Below are 21,303 nucleotides of genomic sequence, written 5' to 3'. Positions count from 1 at the left end.
AGGAAAAAACACAACACCCCAAGCCTGGGATCACACGTAGAAAACACGGTCACCTCCTGCCCCAACCGTACAACACAGCTGCTTTTATTTATGCGATTCAAAGACTTATTTATTGAACCCATTCCTCAATACAGGGGTGTCAGACTCCAGTCCTGGGGGGCCGCAGTGTCTGCTGGTTTCTCGGCTCCTTAATTGGTCTAATTAATCAATTAACTGGATGAATGGAACCCTTCTCTCCAGACTCTGGAATGTTCTGTGGGGTCAGTGTTTTGAGTCGTCGACACATTCGGGGAAAGTGATGCTTTGTCACCACGGGGCCTACATTCAGAGCACAGGCTTCCCCTCCCCTCCCCTCCCCTCCCCACCACCACCACCACCAAACCCATCTGCCTGTGCAATCTCCTCTTTCCGCACTGGAATCCAATCCAGGAGTCAGCAAGCAGTTTTGTTCGCGGCGATCGATGTCGACCCGCCGGCCAACGCTATTCATTCATCACAAGCTGGTCAGGGAGATCCGATCAATTTTTAATCTCCTATATGCGTATAAAGAATATCAATATTTCAATTCGGCAATTCAACTGACACCGAGACCGGATCACAAGGGATATACAGTAGGTTTATCATTTTTATTTCTTTTTACCCCCTACCCTGCAGGTTTTTGTTCCAGCCGAGCCTCTCAATTACTTAATTGAACCTTAATCGAAGTAACAATCTGATACATTTGACTTTTTAAACTGTGTAATAAGAGTTTGTTCTATATACAATTCTAAACTTAACTTACTTAACCCCCTATCGTTTAAAATCATTAAAAGGCTCAGATTTAGGACATTAATTTCAATTAAGGGTTCAATGAAGTAATTGAGAGCTCGGCTGGCACAAAAACCAGCAGGGTAGATTGTATTTTGTCCCCGCCTTCTATCTCTTGCTAGGATTCACGGCCAAGTGTAAATCCTGCCCCAGACACGGAGACGGGGACCGCGGTGGTGACCTGGACCGTCACTAGCTGTGATGAGAGAGAGATCACAGATGGGAGGCGAAAGTGAAAGGAGAGACTGAAAGCAAGAGCAGGAACAATAACTGTGGGGAGAGAAAGAGAGAGCAGAAAAGAGGCTGAAGGAGCGGGGAGAGAGTTTTTTGAGCGACAGCCAGGTGTGAGTCTGTACGCAGGAGTGTGTGTGTATGTGTGTGCAAGAGAATGAGTGTCAGTTAAATATGTTCCCCTCCCCTGGATAGACAGCATAGTAAACCACTACTACCGCTATTGTAACAAAATAAGTCCTTAGCCAAGATGTAAGAGTACCTCTGTGAATATATATTTCTGAAGAGTGGGAACTGTATCTGAGTAGATTATACCGAGGTATGGAGTGGAAGAACACAAAACAAACCTCTACCTCAGCTCTCCTTACGCCACCATGTCCTGTCCCAAAACAAATCTCTCTCTTGTTCCCCACCCCCCACACCAACTGCCAGTGCAAATCAACTCAAAAAAGGCCGTGGTCAGCCTCTTACATAAGTGACAGCGCTGTCTGATGTCTGCTGAACTGTTACGCAACGAGAATCTGCCGGCTTCTCCCCCCGGCAGAGCGCGCAGACCGGCCTAAGACTTTCCCACAGCGCCAGGGAGGACGGAGAGGGAGAGTCAGAACAGAAATGAGCATCGATACAAAAAAACAGAAAGAAAGAAAGAAAGAAAGAAAGAAAGGAGGAAAGAAAGAAAGAAAGAAAGGAGGAAACGCAGATGGTGCAGACGAACCTTCCTTAATTGCCAATTTGCTAATTGGGCTGCTGGGGAACAAGCTGTCGGCGGTTCAGAGACGGAAAGAGTGAGGGGGACTGGTGTGGAACTGGGCAGGAGATGGGGGAGAATCTCTTCCGCCTTAAAATTAGCTCTCTTACTTCAATTAAGGGTCCAATTAAGTCATTATCTGCTTAGATTTTATTTATTTTTATTGTGTAATAAGAATTGATTCTTTAATAAGTTATTTATACAATTCTATACTTAACTTAAAACCCCTAGTGTTTAAAATCATTAACGGGCTCTGATTCAGGAAATTACTACTTAAATTAAGGTTCAATTAAGTAATTAAGAACCTGTTTGAAAGCATAGGGAACCCCTGCCTTAAAGGGATGCCTTCCCAGCCCTCCTCTTACACAGTAAAACTAATATTTACCTCACTGGGCCTCATACTCACATTAGCATACTATCTAGTGTGTGTTTTGCATTTGATTTTATTGGTTTACAGATTGTGAGATAAGGCGACATAAATAGCAGCAATGTTATCAGCTTTCTTTTTTAAGCAAACAAGATGAATGGAGCGCGGTGTGAATAAATAACTGAATACAATGTCTCCAGCTCTGCCGTGCCTTTAGATCTCATTCAGTCTTTGTTCCAACTGGGGAACTTTTTGACTTAACCCAATTTGGGCTTTTTTTTTTTTTTTTTTCCCCGGTGCGTTTTGTTTCATTCACCACCCGTACATGGGAGGAAGATTGAATGAATCTGCTTCGTCGCTCGGTCAGCGATTCCTTGGAACTTCGCGCTGATGGTTTGAGCTCGTTATCTGCAGTCCTACGGGCACACGCCTGTCTGTCTGGACTGTGGCACAGCTCTCCGGGTTTTCGGAGACGCCCACTCTGGTCCCAGTGGAACCGGCGGCGCTCTGCCAGGCCCCGGAGGAGTTACGTCATCACAAACAGGCTCGTATAAACAACGAGGGCCACCCCGCACGATTACCCCCCCAGCTGCGCCACGTAAACACTCGGAGGCCAAACCACACAGACGTTCCACAGAGGCCCGTTTCTCTAACCTTTTTCAGCCCTGGGGGAGGATTCTGTGTTAGAATCCTTTGAAAAAAAGCTCCCCCTGCTTATAATTTCAATTTCAGTTTATATGCGTTTGTTTATCTTTATCGAGATGCATTTCTACGGAGGTCTTTGCAGTTCATGTTTATCATGGGCTGAGGTCTGACCCTTGAACTCTGACCCCAATGCTCTAAAGTAGTGTTTTTTGCAGAGGGGTGTATACTTACCGACCTCTTCCCCTTTTTCATCCAAACATACACTTCCTGACTGCTATATTTTTAAGTGTATTTGGTGACAGACTTTAAATAGCTGGCTGTGCTTGTTCAGCACGTTCACAGACAATAGAAAAACGATGTCTTGTAGTTATTATTATTATAGGATTCATTTGTCTGACACCTTCAACCACAGCCAGTTACAGCGAAACGACTGCGAGCACACTGACTGACTGACAAATACAATGACATGAACGTCTAACATGACTGAATGAGCGCTTGATATCAAATCATCTCTTCGTAAATACCACCTCCTCAGTCAGTCAGTGTGTCAGTCACTCATTCAGTCAGTGCACGTCAGTCGTCAGTGCATCAGTGTGTCAGTCAGTGCATGTGTCAGTCAGTGCCTCAGTGCATGTGTCAGTCAGTCAGCGTGTCAGTCACTCATTCAGTGTATCAGTCAGTGCGTCAGTCAGTCAGTGCATGTGTCAGTGCGTCAGCGCCTCAGCGCATGCGTCAGTCAGCACATCAGTCAGTGTGTCAGGCAGCCAGTGCATCAGGCAGCGCATGTATCAGTGTGTCAGTCAGACAGTGTGACAGTGTATGTGTCAGTCAGACAGTGCAGTCAGTCATTGTATGTTTCAGTGTGTCAGTCACACAGTGTGACAGTGTATGTGTCAGTCAGTGCATGTGTCAGTCACACAGTGTGACAGTGTATGTGTCAGTCAGTGCATGTGTCAGTCAGTCAACCAGAGACGAGAGAGATCCCTTCCACGCAGCCAGGATGCAGATGTAAACACAGACCACAGTGCCCTAAACACAGAGCCAGCCAGCCACCCTGGAAGCGACAACAGCCCCCCAGCGCCCAGAGGTGCTCTCCTGCCTGCGAGAGTCCGTTGCCATTGGCGACGCTCGCCATCCTCTCCCTGCGCGGTCGCATCAGCACCAGCCGGCAGCATCCAATCAAAGGCAGCGAGACACGGCGGAGCGCTGCATCATCCCAAAATGAGCTCCCAGTCCCCAGCCTCGCAGATATGACCGCATTGCATAAGGACGAGCGGAAAGATCAGCCTCACTAATAAAGCAGCCATCCGATATTAGCACGCATTACTATTATTATCATGCATCCAATGGCAGGGGGCGGATCAGACGTGATTAAAGTAAAGCGTCAGTGAACAATGATTATATTATTCCAACCGTCAGCATAAAAAAAGTTAACCAATAGGAGGATGCATCACAGTGCGCTCCGGTATTTATCCCGAAACAAAGCCTTGTGTCAGCCTCGGCCGGCCCGATCCACTGCCTTTCCCTGCCGTGTATAAATAGAGATCTGAATTACGCACAGCCGCCGCGGAGAGTATTTCTGTAACCCCCCCCGCCCGCCCTCCAAAGCCCCGCTACCCAAAACCCGACACCGGGGGCCGGCATGCGGTCATCTGCGCCGATACTGATCGCAAGGTAAACAGCGGGATCTTGTTTTGCTTTTCTTTTGGGGGGATCCAATGGGAGCCCCGGGGATTGCGCAGATCTGCGGGGATCTGCGCAACCACGATGCGCCAGCGGCTCGGTTTGCACCTGCTGCTGCTCCCCATGCGCAGAGCCCCCCCGGGTCCGGACACGCAAGGAGAGAGAGAGGACCCGCACCCCTGTCACGCCGAAAACAGCCCCCCAGCGCCCCGCACGGTGCCCGCCTTACCGCTTGATCCGCGCTGGCAGCTTCCAAAACGCCCCGCAATGGTCATCCTCCCCCCGGCCGCTTTTAGGGCATGCTCGCAGGCGGGGACGGCGCTTGCATGGTCGGCTGCTCTGTCTCCTCTTTAGAAAACAAACAGAAAGGCGTGAGTGTGCGGGCAGAGGCTCCGCGGTGCGTGTGTCTCAGCGGGGAGGGGTCAGGGAGCTTCCCGGACCATAGAGCCCGAGAGAGGGAGGGGGCTGCGTCGAGCTCCCGGCGAGACGGAGCGCCTCTTGCCACCGCGGATGCAGCGAGGGCCGGGGAATCGCAACAGCGCCGTCTGCTGGCGTGGAGGAGCGGTAGCGCACTTCATTCATTAAAAACCAAAAGCAGTGCAGCGTTGGTAGATGTAGAGTAGATATAGTATACAGTGTACAATCACTTACAGTACGTGCGTGCTTCATCTTTTCTTTGTTTAAAGGTGCTTCGTCCAGTGACGCACTGTATAGTGTTTAAGGGATCATAAATGGAAGAATTTTAAATTAATATATAAAAAGCCTTTTTATTTTTCAAGACTCGCCTGGCCGCTCATTTTATACTGTCGCTTTAGGGTGCCAAGTCACTAGAGCAGGGAACTTCACTTTCTGTGTTGTGCGTGAGTGAGAGAGGGAGAGAGACCGAGAAAAAGCGAGAGAGGGAGAGGGAAAGAGGGAGAGAGGGAGGAGAAAGACAGGGAGACAGAGGAAGAGAGGGAGACAGAGACTGGGAGAGAGACAGAAAGAGGGGAAACAGGGAGACATAGTGGCAGTGAGAGAGAGACAGACGGAGACCGAGACCAAGAGTAGGAGAAAGACGGGGAGACAGAGACCGAGAAAAAGCGGGAGAGCAAGAGGGAGAGAGAGAGAGAGAGAGAGAGAGAGAGGGAGGAGAAAAACAGGGAGACCAAGAGAGACCGAGAGACAAAGAGGGAAATGGAGACTGGGAGAGAGGGAAAGGGAGAAAGATGGAGACACAGACAGTGAGAGAGAAAGGGAGAAAAAGAAAGACCGGGAGACAGACAGAGGGAGAGAGACTGGGAGAAAGGGAGGAGAAAGACGGAGACAGAGAGACAGAGAAAGAGAGGGAAACGGAGACTGGGAGAGAAGGAGAAAGATGCAGGGAGACAGACAGAGAGACAGAAAGTGACAGAGAGAGAAAGAGAGAGAGGAGAAATAAACCACTGGCAGATAACAGATGTGCGCAGCTGCCCGTGACCACAGCTGGCGTTCCCATCCCAAAGCACGGCTCACCTGACCTGTGCAGACCGAGCGCAACAAGCCTCCAGGGCAGAAATACGGGGTCTGCAGCACCCTAGGGGGACAAGTTTGATTGACAAACGAGGGGTCCCATGCGGGGCCGGGCTGCCGGGTTCCTCTGGGTTCTGATTGGAAGCTGGACTCCATGTGGGCGGGATGAAGGGGAGGTAATGTAAGTGCTAGAATAGACGGGTTGCTAAGGGCGATACAAATACTTCTATAGTGGCAGGATCTGATAGAGAGAAGTTCACACACATCCTTCTGGTCTTCATGCATTTTCTTGACCAGCACTGTACAGTCGATACAATCCACACCTTTTTGTGGTCTTTATTTATTTTTCTTGTAAAATGCTGTCACAGAATCTTTACTTAAAAAAAAAACAAAACATCAAAATCTTGTTTTTATACTTTTCCTGTTAGGTTTCAGAAAGCACCTATGGCTTCAGAATAGTATTTACAACACGCATGGCTTCTCTGGTACATCGAAAAATATGAAAATAAAAATTAACATAAAAAAACGACGGGAAGAATAAACAAATATGGGAAGAATTAATTTTCACAAGAGAAAGAGGGATTTCGCTTTTCACCCCTCTGCCTAAAAAAGGAAACTAACAAAGTACATACACAGAAAATACATAACATGAATAATAACAATACAAATAATATAGCAATAAAAAATATGGCCATTTTAATCCCCATTTACTTAATACGTTTTTTTGTTGTTGTTGCTGCTCAACAGCTACCCCTACTGGCAGAGAATGGAACTGTGCTGGTGTGCTGGCGTCTGGCAGTTTTAATAACGATTCCGGGGTTCTCCCAGCTGCTTAATTGGATCTTTAATTAAACTCAAGCACAATTAGACATCTTTAATTGTTTTTTCAGTTGTTGAACGGCTTCGGTGAAAGGGTTTCGTAAAACAGCCCTGCCGCAGCGAATCATGGGACCTCCGAAAAACACTAATCTGAAATCGATTATAGCATCGTTCACAGGATCGTGCTGGGTAGTTTTGTTGTTTGACTGGTTGTGAATTCCTTAACTGTGGGTTTGGGTCTCCATACCTAATCCACAGAAACAAAAAATGACAACAAAAAACAGTCCTCTTGGGTCCTAGATCAGCTTCCAGCGCTGGGACCCTCATTTTCATTTTGAATGTCCCCCTCTCCTTTTTCAATTGTTTTGTACCCTACACCAGTGGTTCTCAACCCCGGTCCTGGAGCAGCCCCTACTTTGCTGGTTTTTGTTCCAACCGAGCTCTCAATTACTTAATTGAACCCTTAATTGAACTAAAAAAACCCTCCGTAGCGAGCTACGCTACGATTGCCGAGTGTGTAGATGAAAATGCAAGGCAAAGTAATAAAGTGGGATCAGAAATACTGCAATACTCGCAAGATGCCGTTTGCGGTTGAGTCACACACATCAAGCTTCTCCGCTCTGGTCTTATTTTTGGAAGGAATCATCAGCCTCTTTTACCCAGACGGAAACAAATATAGATGTATAAAAAAAAATGACACCTGCTCTCTTCCTCCAAGCTGAGAGAGAGAGAGAGAGAATCACAATCATCAGACCGAACAACAATTCTGGGGCAAACACTTTCGGCAGGAGGAGCACAAACGGGAAGGTCGGGGACTAGAAACCGGAGGGCGGGCCGAACGCAGCGCTTCATGCCAAAACCGTTCTCATTCTGCGTAGGTGAATTGTCCCTACTAGGCCACCATTCAAGCACATCTGGGAATCGGTGCCCGTTTTAATCAACACCTCAGATGCATTCTTACTTTTAATATTCCATGCATCCGGGCTTTAACCTACACAGTAGGCGCTGGCACCGGGGCAGGAGGGGGCAATGTTCGGGAGTTGGTGTAAGAGATCACTGGGGCGCCACAGTTGGCGGGATGGGGGCGGGAAGAGAGTGGCAACAGCCCTCGTGTGCATTGGAGGGGCAGTTACAGCAGTGGTTCCCATCCCTGGTCCTCCACTCCAGAGTCCAGAGCCCTTACCACTACTCAGCACTGCCACCTACCCAGCTGGTTTTCATTCCAAATGACCTCTTAATTTCTTAATTGAACCTTAAATTGACTTTTTTTTTTTTGTCCCTCCAAGAAATGCCTTTCCACTGCGAGGGAGTGGGTAGTGAGGGGAGGCAGATTAGACTGACACCAATCCCGCAAACTCCTTCAAAGCATTGTGGGCAACTCCGAAATACTGCAACCCCGTCCCGCCCCGATTCCCTCTCCCGGGCTTTCTAACAACGCCTGCCACAGCAGCACTGTTCCACTCGAGCGACCCCCGATCAGCGTGTACCCCGCCGGTGCGTAAGCTGGGGTAACCGGTAAACACCCTAAATGGATACGACGGAGAATACAAAAAAATTAAATAATAAAAAAACAATACACAATAGCATAGGCCATAGAAGAAACTGAAAACAGACTACCATGTGTCCTGCGTTACATTGCAAGGCGTGCCCGACTAGCGACTCTGCGGTGGCTAGTTCTGATCCCCCAATTAGGCAGTTTTTCCTCTCTGTATATATATATATTTATATATAGGTATATCTCTATAGAATTTGTGTTAAAAATAAACTCTCTTCTTCTTCACAATTTTGTCATCGTAATACAGAAAAATAGGTCATACTCTGGTATACAGGCCGAGCCATCACCTGGAGGGCTATAATACAGTTAGCAGGCAGACGGAGAGGGGTACGGCACAGGGGAGGGCAGTTCACCAAGTGCTTCAGAGGCCTGAGTCGGGTCCTAGATCTGTGCACAGGTTTATTTTTTATGTGACCATCCATTTATGGTTTAAAAAGAGCTTTGGATTGCGTTAGGAAGGGTGGAGGGGAATTTCCAGTCCTCCAGGGCCACAGGGGATTGTGGGAGTTCATTCCCCATGTCAGGTCTTGATCGGGCAGTGCAGGGAATGCTGGGAAATTGTTGACTTTTGCTGGGGGAACATTCAAGAATAGCCTGGATAGGATCCTTGGATCACTCTCATTAATGGACACCAAACGAGCACGATGGGGCGAATGGCCTCCTCTCGTTTGTAAACGTTCTTATGTTCTTATGAAGGAGTCGGAGGCGAGGTTCACCACAAAGGACCGCCCTAACGGCCGACGCAGATGCCCAGTTCTGTCGGGAGGCTTTTTCACTAGATGACACGTCCAATGGGGGCAAGAGACCTGTGTCACCTTGGCCGATTGTATTCGTTTCCGATGCCCATATAAGGCACAGGTTCGCGTCCGACTATTCCAATTGGGTTTAACCTTCACCCGAAAAGACGGGCAGGTATATTTTTGCCGGACAAAAAAAAACCAACGTCAGACCCTGAGGGGTGAGATTGGGGTCATCCTCCTCACAGGACTGCAGTTTACAAGTATTTGCCCGAATCCAGGAAGTGGTTCTCAAAATCCCCAAAAAGCTGTGGGTGGGGGGCGTGTTGTTTTTTCTGCCACAAGATGGTATGGTATCCCTCCCGCCTGCCTCACTATTGGTCCGGATCGGGAACGAGGGCATATACAATCCCGGCCTGGCAGGGCTCCGGCCTCCCATGATGCTCGACCGCCAGATCGGGGCTGCTTCTCCTTTCAAGGACGGACGTCGAGAGACAAACCCATCGGGATGGGAGCGTAAGAGTCCTGGGAGGGAGTTTAACGAGGAGACGCAGCGCCGGGGTTGGCGTTGACCAAGCCGGGTGCCTCAACATCTTTGCCAAGGCCTAGATCTTTAATCACCGACAGCATCTTGGCAAGCAGGGTCAACGAAGAGAAAAAAGCAGGGGGGGTCGGCCCAAAGGCCTCCGACAGAGAGGTCGCCTCCCCCCCCGAGAAAGTGCAATAACAGGAAAGACCACGGCTGAATTAAACTCGGCCCGTCCTCTCTGGAGTCTCAGGGAACGGACCGGAAGCGCCAAGGATTGCCTAGCCCTGATCGAGTTCTCCCCCCACCCCCACCCGCCCCCATCACCCTCAACCACCCCAACCCGCCACCTCCCCCGGCCCTAGGTCATTTGAGGCGGTCCGAGCGGAAGGAGTCTTCCACCGAGGGGTCGGGCAGCATCAGGTCGCCGTCCGCCAGCATGCCCAGCCCCTCCAGGGCCAGCGGGTCCATGCGCAGGGACTCGTCCAGGGAGAAGGGGTCCACCTCGAAGCCCGGCACCCCCGCCAGGGCGCTAGTGATCTCCTTGGACAGGGCGGGTGGGGAGTCCCCTAGGGGTGGGGGAAGGAAGGGCAACAGGGCATCAGCAGAGAGAGAGAGACAGAGACGGGACCCAGATACAGAGAGAGAGAGAGAGAGAGAGATGCACACAGAGACGGGACCCCAGAGACACGGAGAGAGAGAGAGACACACACAGAGACGGGACCCGGAGACACAGGGAGAGAGAGAGAGACAGAGATGGGACCCAGAGACACGGGGAGAGAGAGAGAGAGAGCGAGAGAGAGAGAGAGAGAGATGCACACAGAGACGGGACCCAGAGACACGGAGGGAGAGAGAGACACACACAGAGACGGGACCCAGAGACACAGGGAGAGAGAGAGAGACAGAGATGGGACCCAGAGACACGGAGAGAGAGAGAAAGACAGAGAGAGACAGAGATGAGACCCAGAGGCAGGAGATAGAGACAACGAGAGCTGTAACCTCTTTTACGTCAATCCGGCCCTCGTGTGCCGGCAGGCCCCGCTGTGTGCCCGCTCACCTGTGAGGATGATGTTGGGCACGCCGCTGTGGTGCCCGCCGCCCCCGTAGCTCTGGTTCTGCTTGTTGAGGAGCTGCTGGTCGCCGGGGAAGCCCAAGTCCCCGGGGTAGCCGCCATCCCTGCCCGAGCCTGCCGGGGCCCCGGAGCCACCACCGCCGAGACCCAGGCCCCCCGCCGAGCTCTCCATGTTAAACTGCTCCAGCTGCAGAGGTAGACAGACACACAGAGTCAAGGACACATGAGGAGGGACACAGAGGGGACATAGCCTTCAGGCAGGTTCCCGGGGGCCACACCTTACTCACCTGCTGGGAGAGGACTTGGGTCTCTCTAGCGGTGAGCTGCAGGTTCAGATAGGGGTCGTCCAGGAGAGAGTTCAACAGAGAGGAATCCTGGGAAGAGAGACCGCAAGACATTTTTAACTTACGGGATTGTGGGGCTAAAGCTTCAACGTCAACAAATGCGGATTCGAACTTCCTTCCAACCCTAATAATGGTTTTACATCATTATATATGTAAGTTTCAGAGGCTGATTCCCCTTGCCCCAGTGGTGCCCAAACAGAAACCCTAAATCACTCATTTCAACAGACTGGGAACACATGGAAGTAACTGATCAATTAAGCAATTAACTTCTTCAATTAAGGGAATTCTGGTCTGGGCTGAAAAGGGTCGTTCATTTTCTTTTTACCAAGTCACTACAGATTTTCAGTTCACAAATCAGCTGCTTCATTGATCACAATGAAATGGTTATATAAAACCTATAAAACCTGTCGGATAGGGGCAATTGAGGACTGGGTTTGGGGCAGTCCTGCCTCACCCTGCATTTCCCATGAGCCCTTGCACAACAGTTTGAAATCCAATGCATCCAATGCAATTCAATAATGTAACCCTCCCGTGTTAAAATTTCTGTACCTTTTCTTTTTTTTTTTTTTTTTAACCCTAACCCTGGAAAGTCAACCGATCAAGCATATATCAATATTAATTTAGTCATCATTTTTGATCTAGTCATAGGTCGACTAAAATGTCAAGGAGATCTAGTAATGCACTTTTCTTTAGTTTTAGTCGACTAAACCCTTTTTTGGTTTTAGTCAACTAAAATTACATAATTTTTGATCACATTTTAGTGAAGCTATTTATTAGCGTAATATTGATCGAAATATCCATAATCCATAAATTCAGTTCAGTTAAAGTGGCGGTGAGGGGTTGGGAGCAGACGGATTCTAGACTGGGAGAGGGTATACGTTCCTCAAAGAACATTTCTGTCAACCAACCCAGAACCTGCTGATTTCGTCCTGTCATATTTTCACAAACAAAAATGCAAATAAACTAAGCGATCTTGGTCGCCAATCTGGATGACTGTAGTCAGCTTTTCGTCTTCCTTAACTAAAACATACAGTTTGTTGACGTACATATTCATCTAGGGCTGTGCCGGCAAATCACAAAATCAGCACAAAGTCTGAGCATGCATTGACTAACTGGTCAGATTCTGTGCAGAATGAGGAAAATCTGTGCGACGTGAACGGCGCCCCTGTAAACACGCCAACAGAGTGATGCCTGGTAGTTCTGTCGCTTCTAAGAAACCTGCTTAGTTACATGTAGCTAGAGTGATCGATAAAAAGGGCTGAGATTAAAGGGTTGAAAAGACTGCCGTGGGTCACTGTAGGATTTAATTAAAGGCTGTTTTGGAATCAATAGGACATTAAGAAGTATTCGATTTAAATTAAAATGAGTAGTGATCAGGTTGTATTGATGCTACTGAATTGAATACTTACTGTATCTGTTATTTATGATTTATTAATAGTCTATTGAGGTTTTATGTAATTTGTATGTGAATACGTACTGAATCTGTTATTTATTATTTATTATAGCGCCATTTTTAGCACAGCTCAAGTAGTGATTTCCAAAAGATAACTTGTTGGTGACAATCTTTTGTTGGTGACCTTATTGATTGTTATTAAAATCTCTTGATGAAAAGTGCACAACAAATTGACAGCCTAGCTAATACACTACATTGTGACAACGTTGCTACTACTTTGTGGTAACATTTTGTGTTAGCAGGGAGGTACCTTAGGCTCCAAGCCACACCCCCCCCCCCACACGGTAATACTGACCGATTATGTTAACAAAATTAAAACAAATACATATATGAACAAATAGCTGTAGATCTGAAGGCGGACTCACACTGTACAGCGCCAGGTCCGAGTCCAGGCACTGGCTGGAGTGGTGGAACTGGAACTGATGCATCTGCTGCTGCTGCTGCTGCTGCTGCTGCTGCTGCTGCTGCTGCTGTTGTTGCTGCTGCTGTTGTTGTTGCTGCTGCTGCTGCTGCTGCTGCTGCTGCTGCTGCTGCATCTGCTGTTGTTGCTGCTGCTGCTGCTGCATCTGCTGTTGTTGCTGCTGCTGCTGCTGCATCTGCTGTTGTTGCTGCTGCTGCTGCTGTTGGTTTTTGTGTTGGAGTGCCTGTTGCTGCTGCTGGTTCAGGTTTTGATCCTGCAGGTGCGCCGTGCCGTGCTGGCCCATATGCTGGGCGTTCTGTGCATGCATTTGCATCTGTTGCAGACCATGCGCTTTCTGCAGCTGCATCTGCGCATGCTGCTGTTGTTGTTGCTGCTGTTGTTGTTGATGTTGCTGTTGTTGTTGGTGGTTGGACTGGTGCATCATTGGCTGGTGCTGGACGCCCATTGGTTGTTGATGATGTGGTTGTTGGCGAGAGTGCAAAGGCTGCTGGGAAGGCTCTTGCTGCTGTTGTTGTTGATGTTGTTGCTGCTGCTGCTGCTGCTGTTGTTGATGTTGATGTTGATGCTGCTGCTGTTGCTGCTGCTGCATTGCCTGGCCAGCTTGCGAGGCGCTCACACCCTTCTGCAGGGGCTGATGGGCCGTGGGGGCGGCGGGCGGCGGGCCGTAGGGGTAGGGCGGCAGTCTCTGGTCCAGGGGCAGTTTGCTGGTGTCTAGAGGCACCCCCTGCAACAGCAGAAAAGGATAAGTGGACTGCAAGACACCTGAAGGCGAATTGGCGGAGTCGGGCCAGGCGGTTCCGTACTGATCCAGGGCTCCGGCACCGTGGACCTAGTAAAAAGATTTTTTTTTGAGAATAAACACAGTTTAGAATGGAGATGACATGTTATATCGTGCAAAAACCTGTGGATTGAAAATCTGGGTCTGTAAGGACAGGTTTATTCCCCAAATAAGCCAGCAACACCCTGAACTTGTATCGTGTCACATAAATCTTGCAGGACGCCCAGACGTCTCCAGGACGTCACTAGCCAATGAGAAATGCTATTTTACAATAGTTAGTTGTTGCATAGTTAGGGAGTTGCATAACACGGAATAGGCAACAGGAACATTAAGAAACGTTTAGGAGGGGAAACTCTCCACCTCTAAGATGCAGATCTAATGTGACCTTAATTAGCCAACCTGTCCCCGTCGCCACATCTTAGAAAGTAATCCGTTGGCTAATTTGGCATTGAAAAAAACATTTGCCCTAGTGTACCTGGCACTGGTGGGCCCTGCACATCTTTAATTGGTACTCTATTAAGAGCCATCTGGAGAGGTTTCAGAGAGCAAGAGTCGATTAAACAGATTAAGGGCAAGACGGGAAGGATTTCTGCGGCTTCATGTGACCTACAACCGTAGATATGCAAGTATGAAATTGTATAAAGAACTTATCTTATTAAGGAACAAACTTATCAGTTAAACAGTTTAAAAAGTCAGATGTAAGAAAATTGTAACTTCAATTAAGGTTCAATTAAGTAATTGAGAGTTCGGTTGGAACAAAAACCAGAAGGGTAGGGCCTCCTCCAGGACCAGATTGGGGAAACACTGCTGTAGATAAAACCCCAAGATGTGCAGATCCCTATCCCTCGTCTCCTGTGCCTCACATGCCACCTGTTACAGCTGAGCTTTGAGAAACAGGTTTTAAAGGCACTATATAAAATAGTTTTAGTAATTTCATCATTTCCAAAGCGAGGTATTTTTGAAAACAGGCTCTAAGGCAAGAAACCTTTTCAATTAAAACAGTGGTTCCCAGAGAAGCCCTTACCCTGCTGGTTTTTGTTCCAGCCGAGCTCTCAATTACTTAATTGAACGCTTAATTTAACCAATTAGCTTAAACCAATGCCTTGTAATTATTTTAAACAGTAGGGGTTTTAAATTAAATATAGAATTGTATAAAAAACTGATTATCTTTAAGGAACCAAATTTTTCTCAGTTAAACAGTTTAAAAAGTCAGATGTAAGAAAATTGTAACTTCAATTAAGGTTCAATTAAGTTTTTGAGACCAGGGTTTTAAATCAAGGCTAAATAAGGGTAAGATATTGGCTAGGACACTAGTGAAAATGAGATCACAGCAGGGAAGCGGCACACCGGCACGGGCGAGTGCGGTTACCTGCGTTATGGACGACAGCGTGGGAGACATGGTGGGCGAGAACTGTTTGGGGTGGTGTCTCCGGGAGTCTCCGCCGATCGGCAGGATCAGGGGGCTGAGCTGGGTGCGCCTCCGTGGCGACGTGCTGACGGAGGACTGTGGCGGCTGGGCGCCCATGAGCGGGGAGTAGGAGGAGGAAGGGGAGGAGCCCAGCCCGCTGCTGTAGCCGGGGTTGCTGGCCGTCGACTGGATGGACTGGCCGCTGAGGGAGGAGTTGGAGAGCGAGGACTGCAGGGACTGGCTGCTGAGCGAGGACGGCAGCGAGGGGTTGCTGAGGGACGAGTGCAGGGAGGCGCTGCTCAGGGAGGACTGGAAGGCGTGGCTGCTCAGCGAGGACTGGATGTTGGGGTTGCTGAGGGACGACTGGAGGGCGGGGTTTCCCAGAGAGCCCTGCAGAGAGGACAGCCCTGCGGGAGGAAGAACAACACACTCTCTCAGCCCCATACCATCGCAGGACGGAAAGATCATATAAAAAAAAAAAAGTGAAAGAGGGTCTTATTCTCCCCCTGCTGGAGCCCGAGTCCAAGATCTTTTAACCACTTTTAATGAATGATTGTTTTTAAAATATGATTTGAAAAATGAATTTTAATTGTTTTTAAAGAATTAGTTGATTTTAAATGCACTTGTTTTGTTTTGGTATTTGGTTGGTTTTGTTCTGTTTTTTTCTTTTGTCAAATACATTGGCCGTTTGGTTTTTAATTTTAAATGCATCAGATTGTTTTGTTTTTGTTTTTTATTTTATGGTTTTATGATTTATCTGATGCATTTTCAGTTACTTTCAATGTGTTTGTTTAATGGTTTTATTAGGCAGTATTGCCCTTAATCACAAGTTTATTTGATTTATCGCACATGTTTATTTGAGTTAATGTATTTTGTTTAAGTTAATCACTGTAAGATTTTAAAAAAATTAAGTGATTTTAGGAATAGATTTTTTTTTTTTTTAAATCATAAGTATTACAATTTTGAATGTTTTTATTTATTGAAATGTAAAATACTTTACCTAATAAAACAGTATCTTTAATGTCGAACAGTATACTTGTCTATTCAATGTATGCTGGCGACGTGTTCTCAGAAATGCCCCATTTATTATGTGTGATAAACAGTTACATCTAAGTTTTGAATACATCCCAAAGATTCAGATGTCAGTGAATTCGCTGCAACTGAAGGGTGTCCGGCAAAGTGAGACTTGGTAAAAGAGACCGAGGAAAAGACATATATAAGAAAAACAATATCAGGTCATTATTTTTATTTGAATTAATTAAAGTGTTTTTATAGCATTACTTCGTGGACAGGGTTCAAAATGGTTCTTGTAGAATAATGCACACCCATTTAATCAAAACCACGTCTGGATATTTTTAATTCCATTGAACGTTTGATTTATTTATTTTTCCGTGTAGGAAACTCACACTGGGAAGACAAACTGGTGTGTACGCCGTACATATAAGAAAAAAAATGACACGATTGAACCTATCTGTATTGAATGGTCTGTTTTTGTTCTGTCAACCCAAAAAAATAACGTTTTTAAAACTTTGTAAATCACCACGTATGAAATAAGCAATATTGCAGTTGGTCACTTGTCTTCAACTGTTGGCAGATGATGGACCTGAGAATTCAGACCTTTTTAAAGATGTCTGATCAAAGCACTGATGACTTCGCCATAGCTTCAGAGCTCCGGCGCACCAGTCTCCCATTCGGAGCAGATTAGACAGATTAGAGCCCCTCGGTAGCGTGTCTGCTGAGAAGGAGCTCATTATTGGAGACTCCATAGTTAGAAATATAAACACTGTGTCACCAGCAGTAGAAGTAAAATGCCTCCTGGGAGCCAGAGCCTCTGACATCAAAGTTAAATTAGACGAAATGCCCAGCAGTAAAGTTTCTACTCTGGTTATTCACGCTGGCACTAACAATATTAGACATAGACAATCAGAGATTTTAAAAAGAAACTTTACATAACTATGCAAAACAGCCAAAAAACAATGTCAGAATATACTTGTCTCTGGCCCGCTACCAACATTACACAGAGGGGATGAGGCCTTCAGCAGGCTGTCCTCTATAAATAGCTGGTTGACAAGCTGGTGTGCATCAAATTATTTCACTTTTATGAACAATTGGGATTGTTTTTGGGAAAGGCCTGGCTTATACAGAAGAGATGGGCTCCATCCGAGCTGGAGAGAAGCACTAATGTTATCTGATAATATAGCTAGTTGTTTAAAAGCGTGACTCCTCAGAGCACCGGTCAGGCTGCAGGCTCGCATTATAAATTGATTTGCATTTTAATGAGGGAAATAAGTATTTGATCAGCAAGATTTCTGGCTCCCAGTTGTCTTTTATACAGGTAACGAGCTGAGATTAGGGGCACTCTCTTAAAGGGACTGCTCCTAATCTCAGCTCGTTACCTGTATAAAAGACACCTGTCCACAGAAGCACTCAATCAATCAGATTCCAAACTCTCCACCATGGCCAAGACCAAAGAGCTGTCCAAGGATGTCAGGGACAAGATTGTAGACCTACACAAGGCTGGAATGGGCTACAAGACCATCACCAAGCAGCTTGGTGAGAAGGTGACAACAGTTGGTGCGATTATTCGCAAATGGAAGAAACACAAAATAACTGTCAGTCTCCCTCGGTCTGGGGCTCCATGCAAGATCTCACCTCGTGGAGTTTCAATGATCATGAGAACGGTGAGGAATCAGCCCAGAACTACACGGGAGGATCTTGTTAATGATCTCAAGGCAGCTGGGACCATAGTCACCAAGAAAACAATTAGTAACACACTACGCCGTGAAGGACTGAAATCCTGCAGCGCCTGCAAGGCCCCCCTGCTCAAGAAAGCACATGTACAGGCCAGTCTGACGTTTGTCAATGAACATCTGAATGATTCAAAGGAGAACTGGGTGAAAGTGGTCTCAGATGAGACCAAAATCATGCTCTTTGGCATCAACTCACCTCACCGTGTTTGGAGGAGGAGGAATGACCCCAAGAACACCATCCCCACCGTCAAACATGGAGGTGGAAACATTATGCTTTGGGGGTGTTTTTCTACTAAGGGGACAGGACAACTGCACCGCATCGCATCAAAGGGACGATGGACGGGGCCATGTGCCATCAAATCTTGGGTGAGAACCTCCTTCCCTCAGCCAGGGCATTGAAAATGGGTGGTGGATGGGTATTCCAGCATGACAATGACCCAAAACACACAGCCAAGGCAACAAAGGAGTGGCTCAAGAAGAAGCACATTAAGGTCCTGGAGTGGCCTAGCCAGTCTCCAGACCTTAATCCCATAGAAAATCTGTGGAGGGAGCTGAAGGTTCGAGTTGCCAAACGTCAGCCTCGAAACCTTAATGACTTGGAGAGGATCTGCAAAGAGGAGTGGGACAAAATCCCTCCTGAGATGTGTGCAAACCTGGTGACCAACTACAAGAAACGTCTGACCTCTGTGATTGCCAACAAGGGTTTTGCCACCAAGTACTAAATCGAAGGGGTCAAATACTTATTTCACTCATTAACATGCAAATCAATTTATAACTTTTTTGAAATGTGTTTTACTGGATTTTTTTGTTGTTATTCTGTCTCTCACTGCTAAAATACACCTACCATTAAAATTATAGACTGATCATTTCTTTGTCAGTGGGCAAACGTACAAAATCAGCAGGGGATCAAATACTTTTTTCCCCCCCACTGTATTTATAGGCCACCAGGCCCCTATTCCTTTTTTATGACCAAATTTAGCAAATCTCTTATCTGACTTAGCCATACATTATGATAAACTCATTATTTTGGGGGACTTTAACATGCATATCGACATTAAAGATGATCCCCTCACTGTTAGTTTCTTGTCCCTACTGGAGTCTATAGGCTTCACTCAGCATGTGTCTGGACCTACACATCGTGACAATCACACACTAGATCTAGTTATTAACCGTGGGGTACAGATTCACAACCTAATAATATCACCCCAAAACCAGACGATTTCCGACCACTGCCTTATTACATTTGAACTGCCTGGAGTAGAATAGGAACAAAGAAACTAAATCCCACTGCTATTCATAAATTCACTACCCTGTTGCCAAATGCTAGCTTCATCAAAACAGGATCTGCAGATGAATTATGAAATAATTTCAACAATAAACTAAGCACTGCTTTAGATACAGTAGCCCCATTAAGGACACGGAAAATGAAACCAACAAATTAACACTCGCTCACTTAAAACAGAATGCCGTAGATGTGAGTGTAAATGGAGAGAAACAAAACTAGAGGTCTTCCACATGGCATGGAATGACAGTATAATAAGATACAAGCAGCCCTGTCCTCTGCTAGGTCTGCCTACTACTCTAATTTAATAGAGACACATAAGAATAACCCACGTTTTCTTTTTAATACAATAGCAACACTTACTAACCAGCAGGTAAAACCTTCAGAGGTTATCCCCCCCAATTTCACCTGCAATGACTTAATGGATCATTTCAATAGCAAATTAACGGCATTAGAAAACGGATAGAACAGGAAACATACACAGATACTATAGCCGACACATGCAGTCCTTCACAGCCCTGCCTACCTTGGACTTGTTTAACGCAATAAATCACCAGGAATTGGTCTCCTTAATTACTAAAATGAAAACAACCTGCGCACTAGACCCTATACCCACTAAACTGCTAAAACAATCTGTCATTAATTATTCACAGAATACACAATATTATTAATGTCTCTTTATCCTCAGGATCTGTTCCTGATTCATTTAAAATAGCTGTAATTAAACCACTTCTTAAGAAATCCAGTGCCAACCCAAACCAAGTTAAACACTATCGACCGATTTCAAACCTTCCCTTCCTTTCTAAGGTTCTAGAGAAAGTAGCTGCAAACCAATTTGCAAGCCTTTTAACTGATAATCACCTTTATGAAAAATTCCAATCAGGCTTCCATTCTGGCCATAGTACAGAAACGGCCCTGTTAAAAGTATTAAATGACGTGTTTCAGTCCTCTGACTTAGGGCATGCCAGTGTTATTATTTTATTAGACTTAAGTGAGGCTTTTGACACAAATCAACCACAAAATCTTGATACAGCGCTTAGAAAACTGTGTTAGCCTGTATCACAATGTGCTGTCATTTTTTAATTCATATCTGTCAAACAGACTCCAATATGTACAGATTAATCAGAACCACTCAAATGTAACTGAGGTTAAGTACGGAGTCCCACAGGGCTCAGTCCTCGGACCTTTACTTTTTCATTGTACATGCTCCCTTTAGACGATATAATTCGACGACATAATATTAACTTTCACAGTTACGCAGATGACACACAATGATATCTGTCAGTAAATCCTAACAATACCATAGACCTAGAAAAACAAATTTACTGTCTGTCCGAGATTAAAACATGAATGACAAGACATTTTCTTATGCTTAATTCTGACAAAACAGAAGTCCTAATTTTAAGGGACAAAAATCGAACTGTTCATCAAGCACTGACAAAACTGAGTAATGATAACTTTAATTTCTGGCACGAAACCTGGGTGTCATCTGTGATCATAATCTATCTTTTGATTCACACGTTCAGAATGTGTCGAGATCTTCCTTCCTCCAGCTTAGAAACATTGCTAGACTAAGACAATTCCTCTCGTTACAGGACACTGAGAAATTGATACATGCATTTGTTACATTTAGATTGGATCACTGTAATGCCATTCTGTCAGGCAGCACAAACAGAGCTATTTCTGCACTTCAGTTAGTCCAAAACGCTGCTGCAAGAATTCTTACTAAAACAAAAACACATGAACACATCACTTAAAAGATCTCCTTATCGAATACACTCCAGGTCGGCCACTGAGATCACAGGAAGCCGGTTACTTAGCGCTCCCTAAAATACACAAGAAAACCGCAGGTGGTAGAGCATTCAGTTATAGGGCCCCGAAGCTGTGGAACGATCTTCCAGCAAATGTAAGAGATGCCCCCTCTGTCTTGAAGACTCATCTGTATAGTCTCTGTTTTTCTAGCCCATAGTGCGTCCGGTGTGCCATGGACATGCAATTGCACAACTGTCTTTGTAAATATCCTGCATTGCATGACCAGTATCTGAGCACAACTGTCTTGTCTTTTCAGCAACAGCCCCCCTCTGAGGGTCCAATGAGGCACCCCGTCCCCCACCATGGAAATCTAACGAGGCCCTCCTCCGGGGCACCCCACCGTGGAGGGCCAACGGGGAATCCACACCCAAGGT

The 21,303-nt window shown here is 46.4% G+C and overlaps 2 protein-coding genes across 4 annotated transcripts in view; both read right to left on the bottom strand.

Moving 5' to 3' along the window:
* Positions 1-4,903, bottom strand: part of dennd4b (DENN/MADD domain containing 4B) — a 33,625-nt gene extending 28,722 nt beyond the window's left edge. The window contains exon 1 of the mRNA XM_066721446.1: positions 4,711-4,903. The gene's annotated coding sequence lies outside the window, so the exon portion shown is untranslated. The remainder of the gene's footprint in view (positions 1-4,710) is intronic.
* A 1,390-nt stretch (positions 4,904-6,293) lies between these two features.
* The window catches only part of LOC136767569 (CREB-regulated transcription coactivator 2), a 29,687-nt gene continuing 14,677 nt past the window's right edge, over positions 6,294-21,303 (bottom strand). For 2 of the 3 annotated variants that reach the window (XM_066721443.1, XM_066721444.1), the window contains 5 exons: positions 15,047-15,492; positions 12,844-13,728; positions 10,969-11,055; positions 10,667-10,868; positions 6,294-10,178 (listed from right to left, as the gene is read on the bottom strand). In XM_066721443.1, coding sequence (XP_066577540.1) covers positions 9,976-10,178; positions 10,667-10,868; positions 10,969-11,055; positions 12,844-13,728; positions 15,047-15,492 — 1,823 coding nt within the window. In that variant the 3' untranslated portion in view covers positions 6,294-9,975. The remainder of the gene's footprint in view (positions 10,179-10,666; positions 10,869-10,968; positions 11,056-12,843; positions 13,729-15,046; positions 15,493-21,303) is intronic. The other variant, XM_066721445.1, reaches the window with a different exon arrangement.

This window comes from Amia ocellicauda, chromosome 14 (genome assembly GCF_036373705.1).
Source record: "Amia ocellicauda isolate fAmiCal2 chromosome 14, fAmiCal2.hap1, whole genome shotgun sequence".
NCBI lineage: Eukaryota > Metazoa > Chordata > Actinopteri > Amiiformes > Amiidae > Amia > Amia ocellicauda.
Note: the sequence above shows the minus strand (reverse complement) of the source record. Positions and strands in the feature narration are given on the sequence as shown.